At 39.5% G+C, this 17,604-nt stretch overlaps 1 protein-coding gene and 1 long non-coding RNA gene across 3 annotated transcripts; both read left to right on the top strand.

The window, feature by feature from the left end:
- The first annotated feature begins 2,768 nt into the window (after positions 1–2,768).
- On the top strand, positions 2,769–3,892 carry LOC134334658 (uncharacterized). Of its 2 annotated transcripts, XR_010015505.1 has the most exons (4): positions 2,788–2,876; positions 3,255–3,334; positions 3,435–3,527; positions 3,645–3,892. It is a non-coding gene; the product is annotated as an uncharacterized LOC134334658 (long non-coding RNA). The 2 variants fall into 2 exon arrangements; XR_010015504.1 differs by lacking the exon at positions 3,255–3,334 and having other exon boundaries at positions 2,769–2,876.
- A 2,417-nt stretch (positions 3,893–6,309) lies between these two features.
- On the top strand, positions 6,310–16,562 carry pnkp (polynucleotide kinase 3'-phosphatase). Its single transcript, XM_063016617.1, has 17 exons — positions 6,310–6,709; positions 10,012–10,058; positions 10,159–10,407; positions 10,499–10,759; positions 11,527–11,606; positions 11,712–11,769; positions 11,892–11,999; positions 12,566–12,637; positions 13,094–13,142; positions 13,646–13,716; positions 13,870–13,962; positions 14,109–14,205; positions 14,296–14,357; positions 15,018–15,127; positions 15,227–15,314; positions 16,056–16,123; positions 16,223–16,562. Exons 1-17 carry the CDS (start codon positions 6,589–6,591, stop codon positions 16,341–16,343), a joined length of 1,755 nt encoding a protein of 584 aa, XP_062872687.1. The 5' UTR covers positions 6,310–6,588; the 3' UTR covers positions 16,344–16,562.
- The last annotated feature ends 1,042 nt before the right edge of the window (positions 16,563–17,604 follow it).

Below are 17,604 nucleotides of genomic sequence, written 5' to 3'. Positions count from 1 at the left end.
TAACAAATTAGTTTTTTTGGCACATATTCAACTTTGTTATCTTTTTTGTAAACTGTTTGCAATTTTTATTTCATTTTTTTATTTTTGAAATAGCAGACTGATTGGAGGAGCAGTTTAGTGATATGTCAAACATGGTTTGAAGTTATTTCAACACAGTTAAAATTGGCCTATTTTTTTTGGGGGGGGGGGGGGGGGGGGGGGGGGGGGGTCGTGACAGATTTTTATCTTCCAAAGGGGGGCGTGACAGAAAAAGTTTGAGAACCACTAGTTTAGTGGATGAGGAAACGCACAGACCAATTGCATGCGAGCTCCCACGTGACACCACTCAGCCTGTTCAGCCTGTGCATTCCAGGCGGGGAAACATTGCAAATTGGAAACAACTTTACTGTAGTGCTGGTAAATTCGGTTCATTTTATGGACTCGGGTTAATCTGAGTCACTCAGTAATGTGATCCGGTTCACTTGGGTCAGTTGAGTCACTTGAGTCATTTGTACTGACATTCTGATTGCTATTGATTTACTGCATGAAAATGCATCCAAATATCACATCTTCCGTGCACTCATCTTCTGTAAATAAATAATTATCTCTTAATTCTCTTGGCACCTCACACTTCTCTTATCAGTGACAAGTTGACCCTTTGTTCTAAGTGGAATCTTGATCATGTGGGAGAGGGGGGTGGACTCACCTACCAATCATTTACATTTACATTTTCAGCATTTAGCAGACGCTTTTATCCAAAGCGACTTACACAATGAGCTGAACACAATGAGCAATTGAGGGTTAAGGGCCTTGCTCAGGGACCCAACAGTGACAACTTGGTGGTGGCGGGGCTTGAACCGGCAACCTTGTGCTTACTAGTCCAGTACCTTAACCACTGAGCTATCACTGGCCCTTTATCAGATAGGTATATTAATAGGTCAAGGGTTTAAAATTACCATGGGGGCTATGATACTCCTTAAGTGGTACAGTACTAAAGTAGCCTGTAAGCATTTGCATTTTAATAATAATAATATAACTATATTTTGTTGTTGTTTTGCTTACCAGAAAATATGCTGCATTACTAATCTATACCTTGACTACTGATAATAATAATAATAATAATAATAGCATGTGCATAAAATCAGCCACATATCGAACACCAGTGTGTGTAACTGCTTGTTTATTAGAATATTTAACTTATTACTTAGATTCACGGAATAGAGTAAAGTCAATTCAGCCAAATCATCTGAGTCCGCGGTGTTTCGCTGAGTCTGCTCACTCGCCTTGTGTACTGAACAGCAGCCAGTCAGAGGACTCCTAGAATCCGGGTTAACTGAGATTTCGGACTCATGATTCCTGATTCAGTACAAAGATTTTAATAATTAACCCGGGTGATTCATGAACCACCCAGCTCTAGCAGGAAGAAAGATGGTGAATGTAGAGAAAACAAAGTGAGAGATACAAGCGACTGCACCGGAGAAAGTTGAGAAAAGGACGGGTGTGACAAAGGGAGAGAAAAATAAGGAACAAATCGCGCTTTCCAAAAAAAAAAGAAAAAAAAGAAGTGGACAGTGAAAATAGAGCATTTAATCCAGGCTCATTTCTGTTCATACTTTCCACTGAGAGCACTAAACCAGTGTGTCTCATATGTTCACAAACCGTGGCACAAATGTGAAACGCCATTATGAGACAAAACATAATGGTTTTGAACAAACATACACTGTAAAAAATGATTCTCGAACCCAGTAAAGTTTGCTTATTAAAATAAGTAGATTTTACCTAAAATGCAACTTTTTGAACTTTACTTAATAAAAAGAATAAATGCAGTCATGTATTTTATGTTTTTATTATACTCGCAATTTTGTTAAAACATTACTTAAAGTTTTGATGATTGTCAACATCCACTAGAATTGAGCAGACTGAACTCAGTATTTTAAGTATTCTTGGGAAACCACGTGACACAGGACGTTGGTGCAAAGAAGAAAATTTGAATCATGCAGGTGCAGTAGTGATGGGAATTCCGGCTCTTTTTAGAGAGCCGGTTCTTTTGGCTCGGCTCACTAAAAAGAGCCGGCTCTTTCGGCTCCCAAGTGGCTCCTTCGATTTTTTTGTTCCTTAAATTAATTTATTACCAAATTACATGTAAAATGAATTACTAATGTAAAAACATTGTATCAAATGTTTATTATTTAAATGGTTTTATCTATATACTCAACATGGAATAGAGTGCTACAACAATAAATACAAAAACAAAGACCCATCTCAATTAGACAAAAAGGTCTGATTGTGTATATTACTTGTAAATTTGCATCTAGAGTGAAAGAACACAACATCAACAAAGCATCACTCAACAAAATATAAATGAAAATGTGCAAAAAAAAAAAAAAGCAGCATCCAGGTGACAGTATTTGTAAGTCTTTAGCGAAGATCCTGTTTCTCCCTGTTTTCAACTGCCCTGTTTTTTTTCTCTCTGAGGGGGCAGATGTTGCTACATTACACAGTCTATGTGCCATCACATGTATAAGATGTGGGTAGACTGAATACTTGGTCTCCCACCAGTTCAGTGGGTCTGAACTTCTCTGTAAAAGGGGCTCCTCATGTCCAAACTTTATTATGTCTCCTCACTCATTCTCCTCACCTTTCCAGCATGTAATGTCTGCCTATGTAAAGCGCAATGTAAAACTTCATCAAGTCCCCTGTCTGTGCACGCCACTACGCATCTTGACCAATCACGTGCGGCAAAAAAAAAAAAACCGGGAAAAAAAACCGGAAAAAAAAAGAATCGGCTCCCAATCAGGAGCCGGATCCCGTCGTTCACTTTAAAGAGCCGGCTCTTAGAGCCGGATCGTTCGCGACCGACCCATCACTAAGGTGCAGTACAAGTCAGAATTTAAAAGGTAAGAACACTTATTTTTTTTACCTTTTTATGTGTTTTGCAGTTTTGAGTCATTTTTTAGTTTTAGACAGTAGATGTGTTTTGGTTTCTTTAGCTGTAAAGTGTGGGTGGAGGAAAAGGTATTTTTATTGCAAATGTTGCTATGCTAGCTAGGAAGCCGATGTTGCTATGCTAGGTAGGAAGCATGAATATATTTTAGATTAAATGTAATGGATAACTTGGTTTTAGGAGTAGTCACAAACCAAACAAAAACTTAATTTATTTATTGTTTAATGGAGGACTCACAAAGGGTCTGTTGCCTTGTACTAAAACCTACTTGGAGTAATTTTAATAGTAATAGTAATTGTAATATTCTATTCTAACTTGGACAAATACACAGATAGACTCCTCAGTTTGTTTTGCTACAAAGCAGGAAATGCTGCATGCAAAATGCACAACATATTGATGTTACTGGATCAGGTAATTTGATTGTTTGCTGATATAGTATGAATTTTTTAAATGTTAAGGCTTGGTGTTTAACCATGAATTCATTATTTTTTTGTGTTTCTTGGCCATTCAGAATGCTGATATAGGCAATCATTGAGAGATAGTGATTCCTGACATGATGCTATACCTCTCTGAGGATGCTGAGCACTTTATTACAAATTACCAGGTTAGTGTGGTATGTGTTAAGTCTTTGGAGGTGCAGTCATTCCCATGTTATGAAAAGACCAGTGGGGAAAAGAATTTGCAAGCAATATCATATCATTGTTCTTTGTGTTTATTTCAGGACATTAAATTCAATCCTGATGACCTGAAACACCACCCAGTGCAGATGGCAGTCCTTTAGAAGTAGGGATATTTTTGGAGGGCATGCAATTGATTGCACGTTTACAAGTGTCCTGAATGCATGTGTCATCTTGCTTGACATGATGTATGTGGTCAGTCAGAACTATCCAAATCCATTAAGTACAAATGTATTTTGATGTTTTTTAAATGCTATTTCTTAAAATAAAATGTTGTTTAAAGTTTACTAAATGGCTTGTTGGTATAATTATTTCATTTATTTGATATACATATACAACCCATTTTACCTGTTACTATCTTTGACTGTGGCATTAGTATCAGTATTAGTGGTGGTAGTAGCTGGGATATTAACTCAAATTATCACTCACAGTTATCTTAAAAAATTAAGTAAGTTGAAAAAAGCAGCTTAATTTTACTACCTAGAGAAACATGTTTTTTTATGTAAAGACAGAGAAGTGAAAATTTTTTAGTACTAACGTTTTAAAGTATGTCGTGAAAATGACCTAAAATCTTAAGTAGAGTATACTCAAAAATAGGGATGCAAAAATGTTGCACTATATTTTTAAGTAAAATGAACACATCATTTTTTACAGTGTACCCACTCAAATCTGAAGTGAGTAGGCGGTTAGGGTTGCACCTATAAAGAATATAACGGGTCTTACACCGTCATAGGAACAATATCAAAATGTTTTATTTAGGCTGTTTAACATATATTATTTTCATTCTTTATAATAATAAATCAGAACCATATTTTAGGCAAAACAACATGCATAAAGAACATCATGTAACATTTTTTCTTAATAGTGCAAACAACATTTTTACATAATCCATCTTCACACTGAAGCTGTGCAACTGCGCAAGCCTTACAAGATGACCTGCACTGAGGCTACACTGCTCAACATGACCTGACTGAAAGTGGTTTTCACCTCTTTTAATACTTTTGTAATCATCCTTGAAAAAGGAGGACAAACCACAAAGCGATACGACCACCATAGTACGCCTTGCTTTGGTGTAGTTCAGTGACATCTAATTAATGCGCAGTAGCATTAGCTTTCGTGTAGCATTATTAGTATTACGACTAGGGTTGCCAACCGTCCCGTAAAATACGGAATCGTTCCGTATTTGGAAACTAAACGTCGCGTTCCGTATTGAACAGATACGGGACGCGCTTTGTTCCGTATTTTTATCAATGGGAAAGAAATGCTGCAGATTACACTGTTCAATACTAGAGCTGGGCGGTTCCTGAATCACCCGGGTTAATGATTCGAATCTTTGTACTGAATCAGGAATCACGAGTCCGATTAACCCGGATCCTACGAGTCCTCTCACTGGCTACTACTAAGGATACAAGGCGAGTGAGCCGACTCACTGGAAAGACCTCTGACTCAGATGATTTGGCTGAACCGACTTCACTCCAGTCTGTGAATCTAAGTAACAAGTTAAATATTCCAATAAACAAGGGTTAAACACACTGTATTATCAGTAGTAGTGGAAGAGATTAGTAATGCAGCATATTTTCTTGTAAGCAAAAGAACAAAATATAGTTATTATTATTAAAATGCAAATGCTTACAGGCTACTTTAGTACTGTACCACTTAAGGAGTATCATAGCCACCATGGTAATTTTAAACCCTTGACCCATTAATATACCCATCTGATTGGTAGGTGATTCAACCCCCCCTCCCACATGGTCAAGATTCCACTTAAAAAAAGTGTCAACTTGTCACTGATAAGAGAAGTGTGGACGGCCAAGAGAATTAAGAGAGAAGGATTTATTTACAGAAGATGAGTGATATTTGGATGCATTTTTATGCAATAAATCTGTCGCAATCAGAATGTCAGTACAAGTGACTTAACTGACTCAAGTGACCCAAGTAAACCGGATCACATTACTGAGTGACTTAGATTAACCAGAGTCCATAAAATGAACCGAATTTACCACCAATATAAATACTCCACTGTTTGAGTAGTGCAGTGGGCATCGCGCATGCTCTTCTGCCTTAGGTTCCTATCCGGCTTAGGGCGAAACTAAAGTAACACAAGCAGGGCCGGTGCAACCTTAACCCAGCCCAGGGTGTTCCTTATTTCCAGTTCTGAAAGTTGGCAACCCTAATTACGACCCTTTAACAACCTCGAAATTCAGAGGAACCAGTGATGTACAGGAGAAAAATCTACATAGAACAAAACGTACAGGGTTCTGAACATGTTTATTTAGCACAGGATGCGTTAGAGCCGATTTTTTTTGAAAACCCCATTTATTTTTGCCATAGGAAATCGGGTTTAGACCCGGGTCTCCAAATATGGGCAGAACGAGGACTACAGAATGACGCACGACTTCAGTGGTCTATACTTCAGTAATTCAGCTACCTATCACTCTGAGCTGTTAATCTGTCCAGGCTTAGATGTCAAAGTGCCAACTATCAATTATTACTGTTAATCAACAATCAACCTTGTAGAGACTTGATCAGACGTGTTTGTTATTCAGATTTGGTTACTTTTCTGAAGCGGCTCCCTTTTACCTCACCTCAATAGCAATGCTGCCCCCTGTATGAAGTGGATTCAACAACTCGACTCTCGATTCGCGATGCCTGGATTTGTTGAACGACTCTCCTTTAGATCGATTAGCTGGGCTAGCTACTTTTATTGTGTTTACTGGGTAGTTTTGAAATCTATCTGTCGCTTTTATTGTAGCTATTAATATTTTATTTAAAATAAAACAACTTAAAATAATGTATATTAACTGAAAGCGAAGTTGAACGCAGTTAGCTCATTCACGTTAGCTAGATCCATCAGAACCGGTGTGTGTGTATTTGTGTTTTGTGTATAAGTGTGTGTGGTTGTGTGTGAGTGTTTGTTTGTGTGTGTGTGTGTGTGTGTGAGTGTGAGTGTGAGTGTGAGTGTGAGTGTGAGTGTGTGTGTATTCGGACATGCAGTGTGTACTAGTGAGTGCTTCAGGAACCCGGACTGAACTGTCTGATGGTAGAGCTCTGATCTTTGGTCGAGGTCCTGAATCTGGAGTAAAGGATAAAAAGTGTTCAAGACATCAAGGTACGTAATTATATTTATTAGATACACCATACACATTATATATATGTATATACCATAAAGATGCACTTGTGGGTATACAATAACCCACTGAAGTCCAGATGTTGCTCTGGAAACTTTATCCACATCTAACCCCATCCATAAATGAAAAGTGACATCCATAGCACCCAGATAGAACCACTGATCAGATATATGTTCAGATACATTGTATCCTTGACTCAATCAAGTACATTTACATTTACATTTTCGGCATTTAGCAGACGCTTTTATCCAAAGCGACTTACAGTTGTGACAGTATACAATCTAAGCAATTGAGGGTTAAGGGCCTTGCTCAAGGGCCCAACAGTTGCAACCTGGCAGTCGTGGGGCTTGAACCGGCAACCTTCTGATCACCAATCCAGTACCTTAACCACTAGGCTGCAGCTTCCCTTACCAAGTACCAGAAGATGTTAAATCAAAACCCAACGTTAAAGATCTAGAGAGATTCTGTATAAGGGAATGGTCTTAGATGCTAAGCCATGTGTGTTTTTAGTTTTGTTAAGCATTGTAGGAGAAGACTCTGCACACATTTTAAGTGTTGAGGGTTGACATCATGCTTTTTGATTTTTGTTTCACATTTTATTTCTCATAATATATTAGTGCTCCTAAAAGTTGGTTATTAGAGGACCTCAAAACATGTCATCTGTAACTGTGCCAAGTTTTAGAGTGATGGTGTAAAGAAATCTAAAGATCCTAATCCCTCTCCGAACAGGTCATTCAGATCATCCAAAAACTAGAGCCAGTTATACTTCTTTGGTTGTGTTGAAGCCATTTCTAAATCGCAACACTCACTGTCCACTTTATCAGCTCCACTTAACATATAGAAGCACTTTGTAGTTCTACAATTACTGACCGTAGTCCATCTGTTTCTCTGCATGCTTTGTTAGCCCCCTTTCATGCTGTTCTTCAATGGTCAGGACCCACACAGGACCACCACAGAGCAGGTATTATTTAGGTGATGGATCATTCTCAGGACTGCAGTGACACTGACATGGTGGTGGTGTGTTAGTGTGTGTTGTGCTGGTATGAGTGGATCAGACACAGCAGCGCTGCTGGAGTTTTTAAATACCGTGTCCACTCACTGTCCACTTTATTAGACACTCCTATCTAGTTGGTCCACCTTGTAGATGTAAAGTCAGAGACGATCGCTCATCTGTTGCTGCTGTTTGAGTTGGTCATCTTCTAGACCTTCATGAGTGGTCACAGGACGCTGCCCACAGGGCACTGTTGGCTGGATATTTTTGGTTGGTGGACTATTCTCAGTCCAGCAGTGACAGTGATGTGTTTAAAAATTCCATCAGCATTGCTGTGTCTTATCCACTCATACCAGCACAACACACACTAACACACCACCACCATGTCAGTTTGACTGCTGTCCTGAGAATGACCCACCACCCAAATAATACCTGCTCTGTGGTGGTCCTGACCATTGAAGAACAGCATGAAAGGGGGCTAACTAAGTATGTAGAGAAACAGATGGACTACAGTCAGTAATTGTAGAACTACAGACTGTTTATATGGTAAGTGAATATATAATAAAACTGATTGCAAAAGCATCTTCACTTAAGCTATATATAGATCTATGCCGAAGACTCAGTGCTCAGGATTGTGGACCAGAATGATTAGCTGTATCAACCTCTAACAACATGGAAGCAGCAAAAATCAAAACCTCAAAACCTGACCACCAGTACATTTAAATTGGACCATACTTAGATCTTCCAGTTCTACAATTATTTATGCACACCTCAAAATGGGATAAGAGGAGAGTCTTGGAATGTAAAGGATCTGGGAAAATTCTGTATGAAGGAATTATAATAGATCCCTGATTAAGTTGTAGGAGAAGCCTCTGAGCTGTTGTTCTAGCAAAGCAAGGCTCATGTACTACATGAAGGAATTTATGGCAAACATTGGTAATGCAGATCCTTGTACATTTGCATAGACTCCACACCATGCACCTTTGTACAGACTCCACACCCTCTTTTGTGCCAACATGTGATCGATGTGATCGTGCTGCTAGTTTAAAAGTGGAGCGTGGTTCCTCTTGACTTCATTTCAAACCACCGTCTGTTAAACAGCATAAATAAAATTGGACATGCAGTGTGCACTAGTGAGCGCTTCAGGAACCCGGACTGAACTGTCCGATGGCAAAGCTCTGATCTTTGGTCGGGGTCCTAAATCTGGAATTAAAGATAAAGAGTGTGCACCACGTCAAGGTAAGTGATGACATATTTGCTTATTGACCACTTTATTAGGTACACCTGTCATGTATGTACGTTGCTTTGGAAGTATTTAGCACCAATAAAGAGTATCAGGCCAGTGTTAAGCATTGTAGGAGAAGACTAAGCAAAGTGAGGCAGCACAAATTCTGCATACTGATTATTAAAGCCTTATTATTCAAAAACTGTAAGATTAATGACTGTTCCAGTTAACAGAAAACCTTTAGGTTATTAAGTGTTGAGGGTTGACATCTTGCTTTATGCCTGGCAGATACAATGTTGATAAAATGCTATAAAATATAGGTAAGTCATGGCTTACTACTGATAAGTCATTTGCTTCTTGTGGTATGGCCTCTATACCTTTGCTCACAGTCTTTTTTGAATGGTGCATTATAAAACCTGGAATTGTCATTCTACAGTGGGTCAAAATTGACGTCATGTTTTACACTTTTTGGTTACATTCATGACAGACAAGGTAGTCACTCGTTAGACAAGATTAATCAATTCAAGGGTTATATCGAACACAGTCATGGACAATTTCACCTCACTTGCATGTCTTTGGACTGTTGGAGGAAACCGGAGCACCTGGAAAAAACTCCACACAGAAAGGACCCGGACTGCCCCACCTGCCACCTTGCCGCCCCCAAAATAAATAAATAAAGTGTGCAAAATGTCAAGGGGTCTGAAGACCTTCTGAATCCACTTTATATGCTCAACCGCCAATATAATATCTGCTCAGTGATGATCTATTATCATTGATGGATGGGGTAGAGGGCAAACCAACAGAAAGTCTACAGAAATTCTATGCCTACAAATGTACCCGATGATAAAATAGCAGTGAAGCTTAAAATTGAAGGTAGAAATGCTTTGTGCCAGGTGTAGCCTAGTTACGGGGGTATATTTACTTGTAGCATAACTTTCTTTATGAAGGTATGCTTGCTAAGTCTTTTAGCCAGCATTTTAGCCAGACTTGCGTACTGTAGTGGTTATACACAGTAGTATTCATCATTTGTATTAATGTTTGATGTTTCTGTTTGATTTTTTTTTTAGTAAAGCTTGTGGCTGACTACGCCAACCAGGAGATTCATGTGACGCAGGTAATTCATTTTAGTATGATTTTTAATAATTGGTTAAATCTTGATTCTAATTATTAATATGATCAGCAAACCATAGTCCAGTCTGTCTATACTTTTGCAGCTCGGTCCAAACCCTTCATCCTTGGACGGGCAAACTCTGAGCCGTGGTGAGTCTGGACGCTTGAGCGCAAACGGCACCCTCTACCTTGTCAATCAGAGTTACCCGTTCACTGTTGAGTTTTCCGGTCCACCGAAAGAAGCCTCTTTAGCTTCGTCTTCCCAGCAAAAACCAGGGACCAGAACAGCGCATGATAAGAAGGTTGCACCCAAGAGGAGCATCCAGGATTTCTTTGCTTCTTCGCCTAAAAAGGTATTCGTGCATAAGTTTTGGGATGTCATTTAGAAATAGACCACAGTACACAGTGCAAGATTCGATTTGATGTCTTTTTAATTCCTTTAAGACAACGAAAAGGTCGCTCAGCCCTGAAGATCCTGCGTCTAGTTCTAAACGTGTGCGCTCTGAGAAATCCGATGAGGAGGATGAAGAGAACTTGGCGCAGGAGAATCTCAAGCAGCTGCAGATGTTTGCCCAGAAAGCGAGTAGCCAGCCATCACCGCCAAGGAGTACCACCACTGCAGCAAGTGTCTGCTCACAGAGTCACTGGCAGCAAATTGGCAACCTTATGCTGTATACTGCAGCAGGAGTCGCCAGCAGCACCAAGGTGAGAGAAAATATTTATTTAGTGTTAGTTCTCCTTGAACTGGTGAATTATACCCAAGAACAATGCTTATAAAGGTCCATCATGTTATTGAGTTGAGTTTTTTTAGCCACATCTATTGCTAACACATAATCCAAATCACACAAGCAAGTCCACCTCCAAATGACCTAAAAGAAACAGGTTTGGAGTGGCAGAGTCAAAGTCAATGGCACTTGTTTGATTGCAGTTAAGTGACACAACCAGTTATTGGATTTAGTGGGGCAATTCATTTCTCCAAGGGTGATATAGGTTTTAAATACATCTTTAAGGTTCAAGGGTTCGTTTGATAGATAGATAGATAGATAGATAGATAGATAGATAGATAGATAGATAGATAGATAGATAGATAGATAGATAGATAGATAGATAGATAGATAGATAGATAGATAGATAGATAGATAGATAGATAGGCGGCCAAGGCTCATTGATGCACGTGGGGAGCGAAGGCTGGCCTGTGTGATCCGATCCAACCGACGAGCTACTGTAGCTCAAATTGCTGAAGAAGTTAATGCTGGTTCTGATACACAGTGCATGGCAGTTTGTTGCGTTTGGGGCTTCATAGCCGTAAACCAGTCAGGGTGCCCATGCTGACCCAACAACACGAAAGCGCCAACAATGGGCACGTGAGCATCGGAACTGGACCACGAAGCCATAGAAAATGCCATTTCACATCACTGTAGGCTTTTATTAACACACAATTAAATTATGATTACATGTTTTTTATAATACAGATAGCTGGATTTGATATTGATGGCTGCATTATTACTACAAAGTCCGGAAAAGTGTTTGCTACTGGGCCAGATGACTGGAAGTAGGTCTGAATATCTAGAAACATTGTACGGTACATTCTGTCTTTTTAATTGTATTTTTTTTGCTATTAATCTGATACTTTTGCACCTTGATTTGCTACGTGTAGGATCATTTTCCCTGAGGTACAGCCCAAACTGGCCGGCTTGTTGAAGAAAGGATTCAAGGTATATAACATTTCCTTGTTTTTTTAATTCATGCTCAAAAAAGGACAATTAATTCAGCCAAAAACAAGTAGAACTGATTGAAATGGTTTGTTTGTTTTATTTTATTTTCCCTCATATTTTAGGTGGTGTTTTTTACCAATCAGATGGGTATTGCTCGAGGCAAGCTCAGGCCGGAGGCGTTCAAATCGAAAGCTGAAGACATCCTTCAGACGTTAAATCTTCCTATTCAGGTTTGTCTGAAATGATAACACAATAATATATGGTTCTATAATTACAAACTCAAACTACACTGTATATCCAAAAGTATGTGGACATAAGCTTGATTATAAGCCTGATTATAAGCTTGTTGGATAGCCTGTTTTAAAACCATGGGCTTTATTATTTGCTCATTCAGTCAAAAACCTTAGTCATGTTAGGCTTATTGGATGTTACATTATAAGGTATGTCTTGCAATTGACCTTTCAAATAATCCCAAAGGTTTTATGGGGAGGTTAGAGGAGGTCCTTCACTACCAGCTTGTCAAAACATTGGTCTTTTTGAACCATGCTTTGTGCACAATGGTCCAGTCAAATGTTGAAAGCATCACATTTTTGGCTGTTATGCACTTGTTAGCAAAGGGTGTGGCTGAAACACATGAAAAGAAATTGTTACAATCCTTATAATATTACAAAGAACTAATAGACAATTATATCAAATATTAATATGTACATGCTATTAATTGATATGGATTTATATCAGCAATATTAGGTCTGTTATGCTCATATACAGTATGTTGTATGTGCTCGATGTATTTCAGGTATTTGTTGCAGCAGGTCCAGGTATTTACAGAAAGCCTGTCACAGGAATGTGGGATTACCTGTGTGAGAAGGTGAGTACTTGCCAGTTAGACTGTGTTTAAATGGGTTACTGGTTTTAACACACCTAATCAAGAACATGGAGGACTAGATAATGGGGGGTGGCTTGGTGGGTAGCACTGTCACCTCAGAGCAAGAAGGTCCTGGGTTTGATTCCCAGGTGGTTCTCCTCGTGTCTGAATTGGAGATACAAAATGGTCCATGACTATATTTGACATGACATCAGTAACTACCTGTCATGTCATGAATGTAACCACAACCAAGTGGCTGAGGTTCTGGACTTGGTGGTTCAAGCCCCACTACTACCATCTGGTTGCCACTCAATTGCATTCAAAGTGCCACCTCAGTCCCCAACTGCTTGCAATATATACGGTCACATTTGTAACTTATTTCTTATTAAAGCGTCTATGTTGATAAACGTTGATAATTTGGCTCATAAGCTGTAATACTGATGTGTTGTATTTTTCTAGGCAAATGATGGCATAGCTGTAGACAAATCAGAGAGTATCTACGTTGGAGGTAAGTGACCGAGTGAAGCGAACAGAAATAAAGCATGACCTTTTTTTCCTTCTTTCAATATACCTGGTTCAAGTCAAGTGCTTTTTAATTAAGGTTCTAGTTTAAAAGAAACCAGTTTAAAAAGATGTCTGTTCCATATATTTCCCCTTTTCTCCCAGTTTAGTCATATCCAATTACCCAGCTGTATCTTTCCTCCACTGCTACAAACCCTTACCCTGATCGAAGAGGGTCGTACCTAACACAGTTGCCATAGACGGGATCACACAGAGAGCAGTATTATGTATGGACAATCAGGCACTGCTATCCGTTATTCATCATCCCTGTACAGCTGCCTTTGACCAGCCAGCATAGGAGGCAGTAATTAGGAAACCGTTTGACTATTTCTCCTGGTAGACATATTCAGTTGTGTCAGTGCAGGCACCTGGCTGGTCAATAGCACAGCTGAGATTCAAACTCAGATCTACGTGGTGATGGGCTGTTTTTTTTGTTGTATTTTTTCATAGATGCTGCAGGCCGTCCTGCGAACTGGGCTCCTGGGAAAAAGAAGAAGGACTTTTCCTGTAGTGACAGGCTGGTGAGAGAACGGCATCCATCCTTCAGCTTTATTACAGGCTTTATCTCACAGTCAAAGATCTACACATACTCATTTGTGCAGCTTACTTGGTACAAAACATGACGTAAATCTTGTATATTATTGTAATTAATGTTCGTGTTCCTTTTTTATTAGTTTGCACTAAACATTGGATTGCAGTTTTACACTCCTGAGGAATTCTTCCTGGGTTGGAAGGCTGCTCCTTACAACATGCCATCCTTAGATCCGGTGAGCTCTTAATTTGTGTTACCCATGGCTGTGTTCCATTCACTATACCTCAATCCTTTCATTATGGACTGTAATGTGCTCAGTCTTATATTTCAGTCATATAGAAATAATTGTATCCCCATTTCTGATTGTTTTATTGCTTTCAGAGGACTTTGAACTCGAAGGACCATCTTTATGACCCCCCTAATGCCTCACTTACTTCTACCAGCCAGGAAGTTATTGTTGCTGTTGGATTTCCTGGATGTAAGTTTCATTTGTGGACATTATTTTCATCTCTGTTTGATGTCTACTGATCTGAAAAGTGATACCCTGTCCTTGTTTTTATCTTTCCAGCTGGCAAGTCCACCTTCTTTAATACCCACATCATTCCAAAGGGCTATGTGTATGTCAACAGGGTGAGTAAAGAATAGCTGGTGCCAACTAGACCCACACCTAAAAAAATTATCTACATACAAGGTTGTAAAAAGTATCCAACCCCATGTTTCACACGTACATGATTCCACGTTCTAAAGAGATTTAAAGAGATATATGTCATTGAAATCTACCAGTCTGGTAAGGCTTACAAAGCCATTGCTAAGACTCTGGGACTCCTGCGAACCACAGCGAGAGCCACAATCCACAAACAGAGGCCACAAAAGAATTCAGACAAACCTCTAAAAAACTGCAGGCCTCACTTGCCTTAGGTAAAGATCAATGGTACCCAGTGGAGACAGTGGTTCAAGGAGGGGCAAGCTATGAATGACCAGGATGTTGGGTGGCCAAGACTCATTGATGCCAGAGGACTAAAAGGCTATGTTAGGTACGGACCAACAGAATGGCCAATGTGGCTTAAACTGAGGATCATTTTAAGACTGGTGATGTAAATGTGATCAACGCAGTGCATCAAACCCTGGTGTGTATTGGCCTGTGTAGTCGCAGGCCAGTCAGAGTGCCCATTCCACCTCCTGTCCACCTTCCTGTCCTCCTTCAGAGCACTTTGGCAGGTCAGGGCTGTTTTGACAGCATATTACGGCTCATCGATGTATTTAGCAATGTTGACTGTTTGCTCTCTCTAGGACACAATGGGTTCCTGGCAGCAGTGCGTGGCGGCTTGTGAGCGTGCTCTGAAAGAAGGCCGGAGCATAGCTGTGGACAACACCAACCCTGATGTAGAGTCTCGAAAACGGTGCTTATTTGCATTTTATTTATGATAGTCTTTGTCATAGTTTGTGAGAATTCATTCAAGAAACTGTGTCTCACCATTCACATACTTTTTTCTTTACAGATATGTGGACGTCAGTAGGAACGCTGGAGTTCCCTGTAGATGCTTTAACTTTACTGCTTCCTTTGAACTGGCCAAACATAATAACACGGTTGGCTTTTATTAATTTAAGAGACACATTTCCACCCTCTACACCGACTAGGCATAACATTATGACCACTGACAGGTGAAGTGAATAACACTGATTATCTCTTCACCTCGGCACCTGTTAGTAGGTGGGATATATTAGGCAGCAAGTGAACATTTTATCCTCAAAGTTGATGTGTTAGAAGCAGGAAAAATGAGCAAGCGTAAGGATTTGAGCGTGCTTGACAAGGGCCAAATTGTGATGGCTAGACGACTTCGTCAGAGCATCTCCAAAACTGTAGCTCTTGTGGGGTGTTCCCGGTCTGCAGTGGTCAGTATCTATCAAGAAGTTAATGCTGGTTCTGATAGAAAGGTGTCAGAATACACAGTGCATCACAGTTTGTTGTGTATGGGGCAGCAAAAGAGGGATCAACACAATATTAGGAAGGTGGCCATAATGTTATGCCTAATTGGTGTATATCATCCTTGTAAAAAAGTAATTGTCTTTTAAACCAAAGAATGAGTTGCACACTTAAATAAAACATTTGTTATAGTTTTAAATTAAAGTCTTTTGCATTGTTGTGTAGCCCATGGTTTTAGGCACAAACTGCTTGTTTCTGGTCTTGCCACAGCAGCAGGTTAAAGTCAAGTTTAAGTTAGCCACTCTGGATCATTAGTTTTCTTTATTTTGTTGCTAATAATCCAAACTTGTTTTAATTTTGAATCATTGCATAGCTGTGCTTCTAATAAACCCTTTCTTTTGTAGTTTCGTGAGATCGCTCCCTCAACCACCAAGCATGTTCATGTCAACGACATGGTCTTCCACAGCTACAAGTGAGTAAACGGTGCTGCTGTTAGAATTCATTTTGAGTTCTGAATAGAAGTCTGGCCATAACTCAACTCTTTAACCTTCAATTTTATATGTGTGTGCAGAAAGAAGTTTGTGGCTCCGAGTCTGTCTGAGGGCTTCTCCGAAATCCTGCAGATCCACTTTGTTCCCAGTTTTACTGACAGTCAGTCGGAGGCTCTGTTTAGACAGTTCTTAGGGAGCTAAAGTTACAACAGCGGCTGCGGTCTTGACGAATCCTTGGCGTCCTTTATGGACATTGAGCTGCCATGCTGGTCTGTTGTTGCCAAGCATGTGAGAATGTTTTTAGTAATTCAAGTAATGTTATCTATGGGGGTTCTGCAGTTTGGGGGCAGAACCAGAAATGCCCCAATAGAGTTGGGATGTTTACTCTTGTTTTTGGCAATAAAAATGGTTTCACCAGTAGATATTTGGCTCTTCTTGATATAAATAGATAATAAGCAGTATGCTAATTTGGAATGGGCTGTATAGAGCAGCTTTATATGTTTACCATGTGAGAAACCAGATGAATCAACACATGTAGCTCTTACCATTGCACCACTAGAGCACTGCTGTGTTAAAATCTGCAGAAGTACAAAGAAGAAGGACCACTCATTTAATATGCTGTCAAAGCAGCTCTGACATTTAAAGAAGTATTGTGGCACCAGGACATTACCAGTAGGTCCTCAGTTTCTGTATGTTTCTGTCCACCAGAAACATACAGAATATGTACCAGTGTATCCTGGTGTCGTCACTTTGGTGTGTAAACAATGCACAAATGCTCAGCCATCCACACATTATCTTGGATCTTCTTTTATTGCTCCAGTGTTTAATTCCTATGCCTGCATGCCCATTTTAGGTACTGGTGATGATGTACAGGTGTTCACATGGGCATTTTGACTGGCCTGTGACTAACCAACCCCATATACAAAAGTCTTTGGTACACTGTGGGTTAAGACACATTCACCTTATAACCAGTATAAATTATCTGTGATTTGAGCCACAGTATCCCTTCTGTTGGTCCGTACCAGTTGCCATAGCCTTCATAGCCATTAAAGCTTTTATTAAACAGCCTGCACCCTTATGGAAAAGTTTACTGAGTGTGTCTGAGAGAATTTGTGCCAATTTGCCACTAATGTTGGACAAGAAATCCATGTTCTATGTCATGGGTGACTTCTGAAAAGCTTTTAAAGGTAAGTGTACCGAAGCCATGAGTTCTTAAAATCACAAATCAGGATGGCCCTCAAAGCTGTGTCCCTTTTAACTGATAATGGGGTGACACATAAATGATAGTTTATCAGTATGGTAGGTATACCTTAATAAATAATGAACCGAACAGGTGTGCCTTACAATGTGCTCAATGAGTCTGTTTATATACAAAATAAAATAGTTATATTTATTAGTTATATTATATTTATTTAATTTAGTTACTTTATCAAAACTGCAATTTCCCTCTGGGATCAATAAA

This window comes from Trichomycterus rosablanca, chromosome 20 (assembly GCF_030014385.1).
Source record: "Trichomycterus rosablanca isolate fTriRos1 chromosome 20, fTriRos1.hap1, whole genome shotgun sequence".
Classification (NCBI taxonomy): Eukaryota; Metazoa; Chordata; class Actinopteri; order Siluriformes; family Trichomycteridae; genus Trichomycterus; species Trichomycterus rosablanca.
This window is presented reverse-complemented; position numbering and strand designations above follow the sequence as displayed.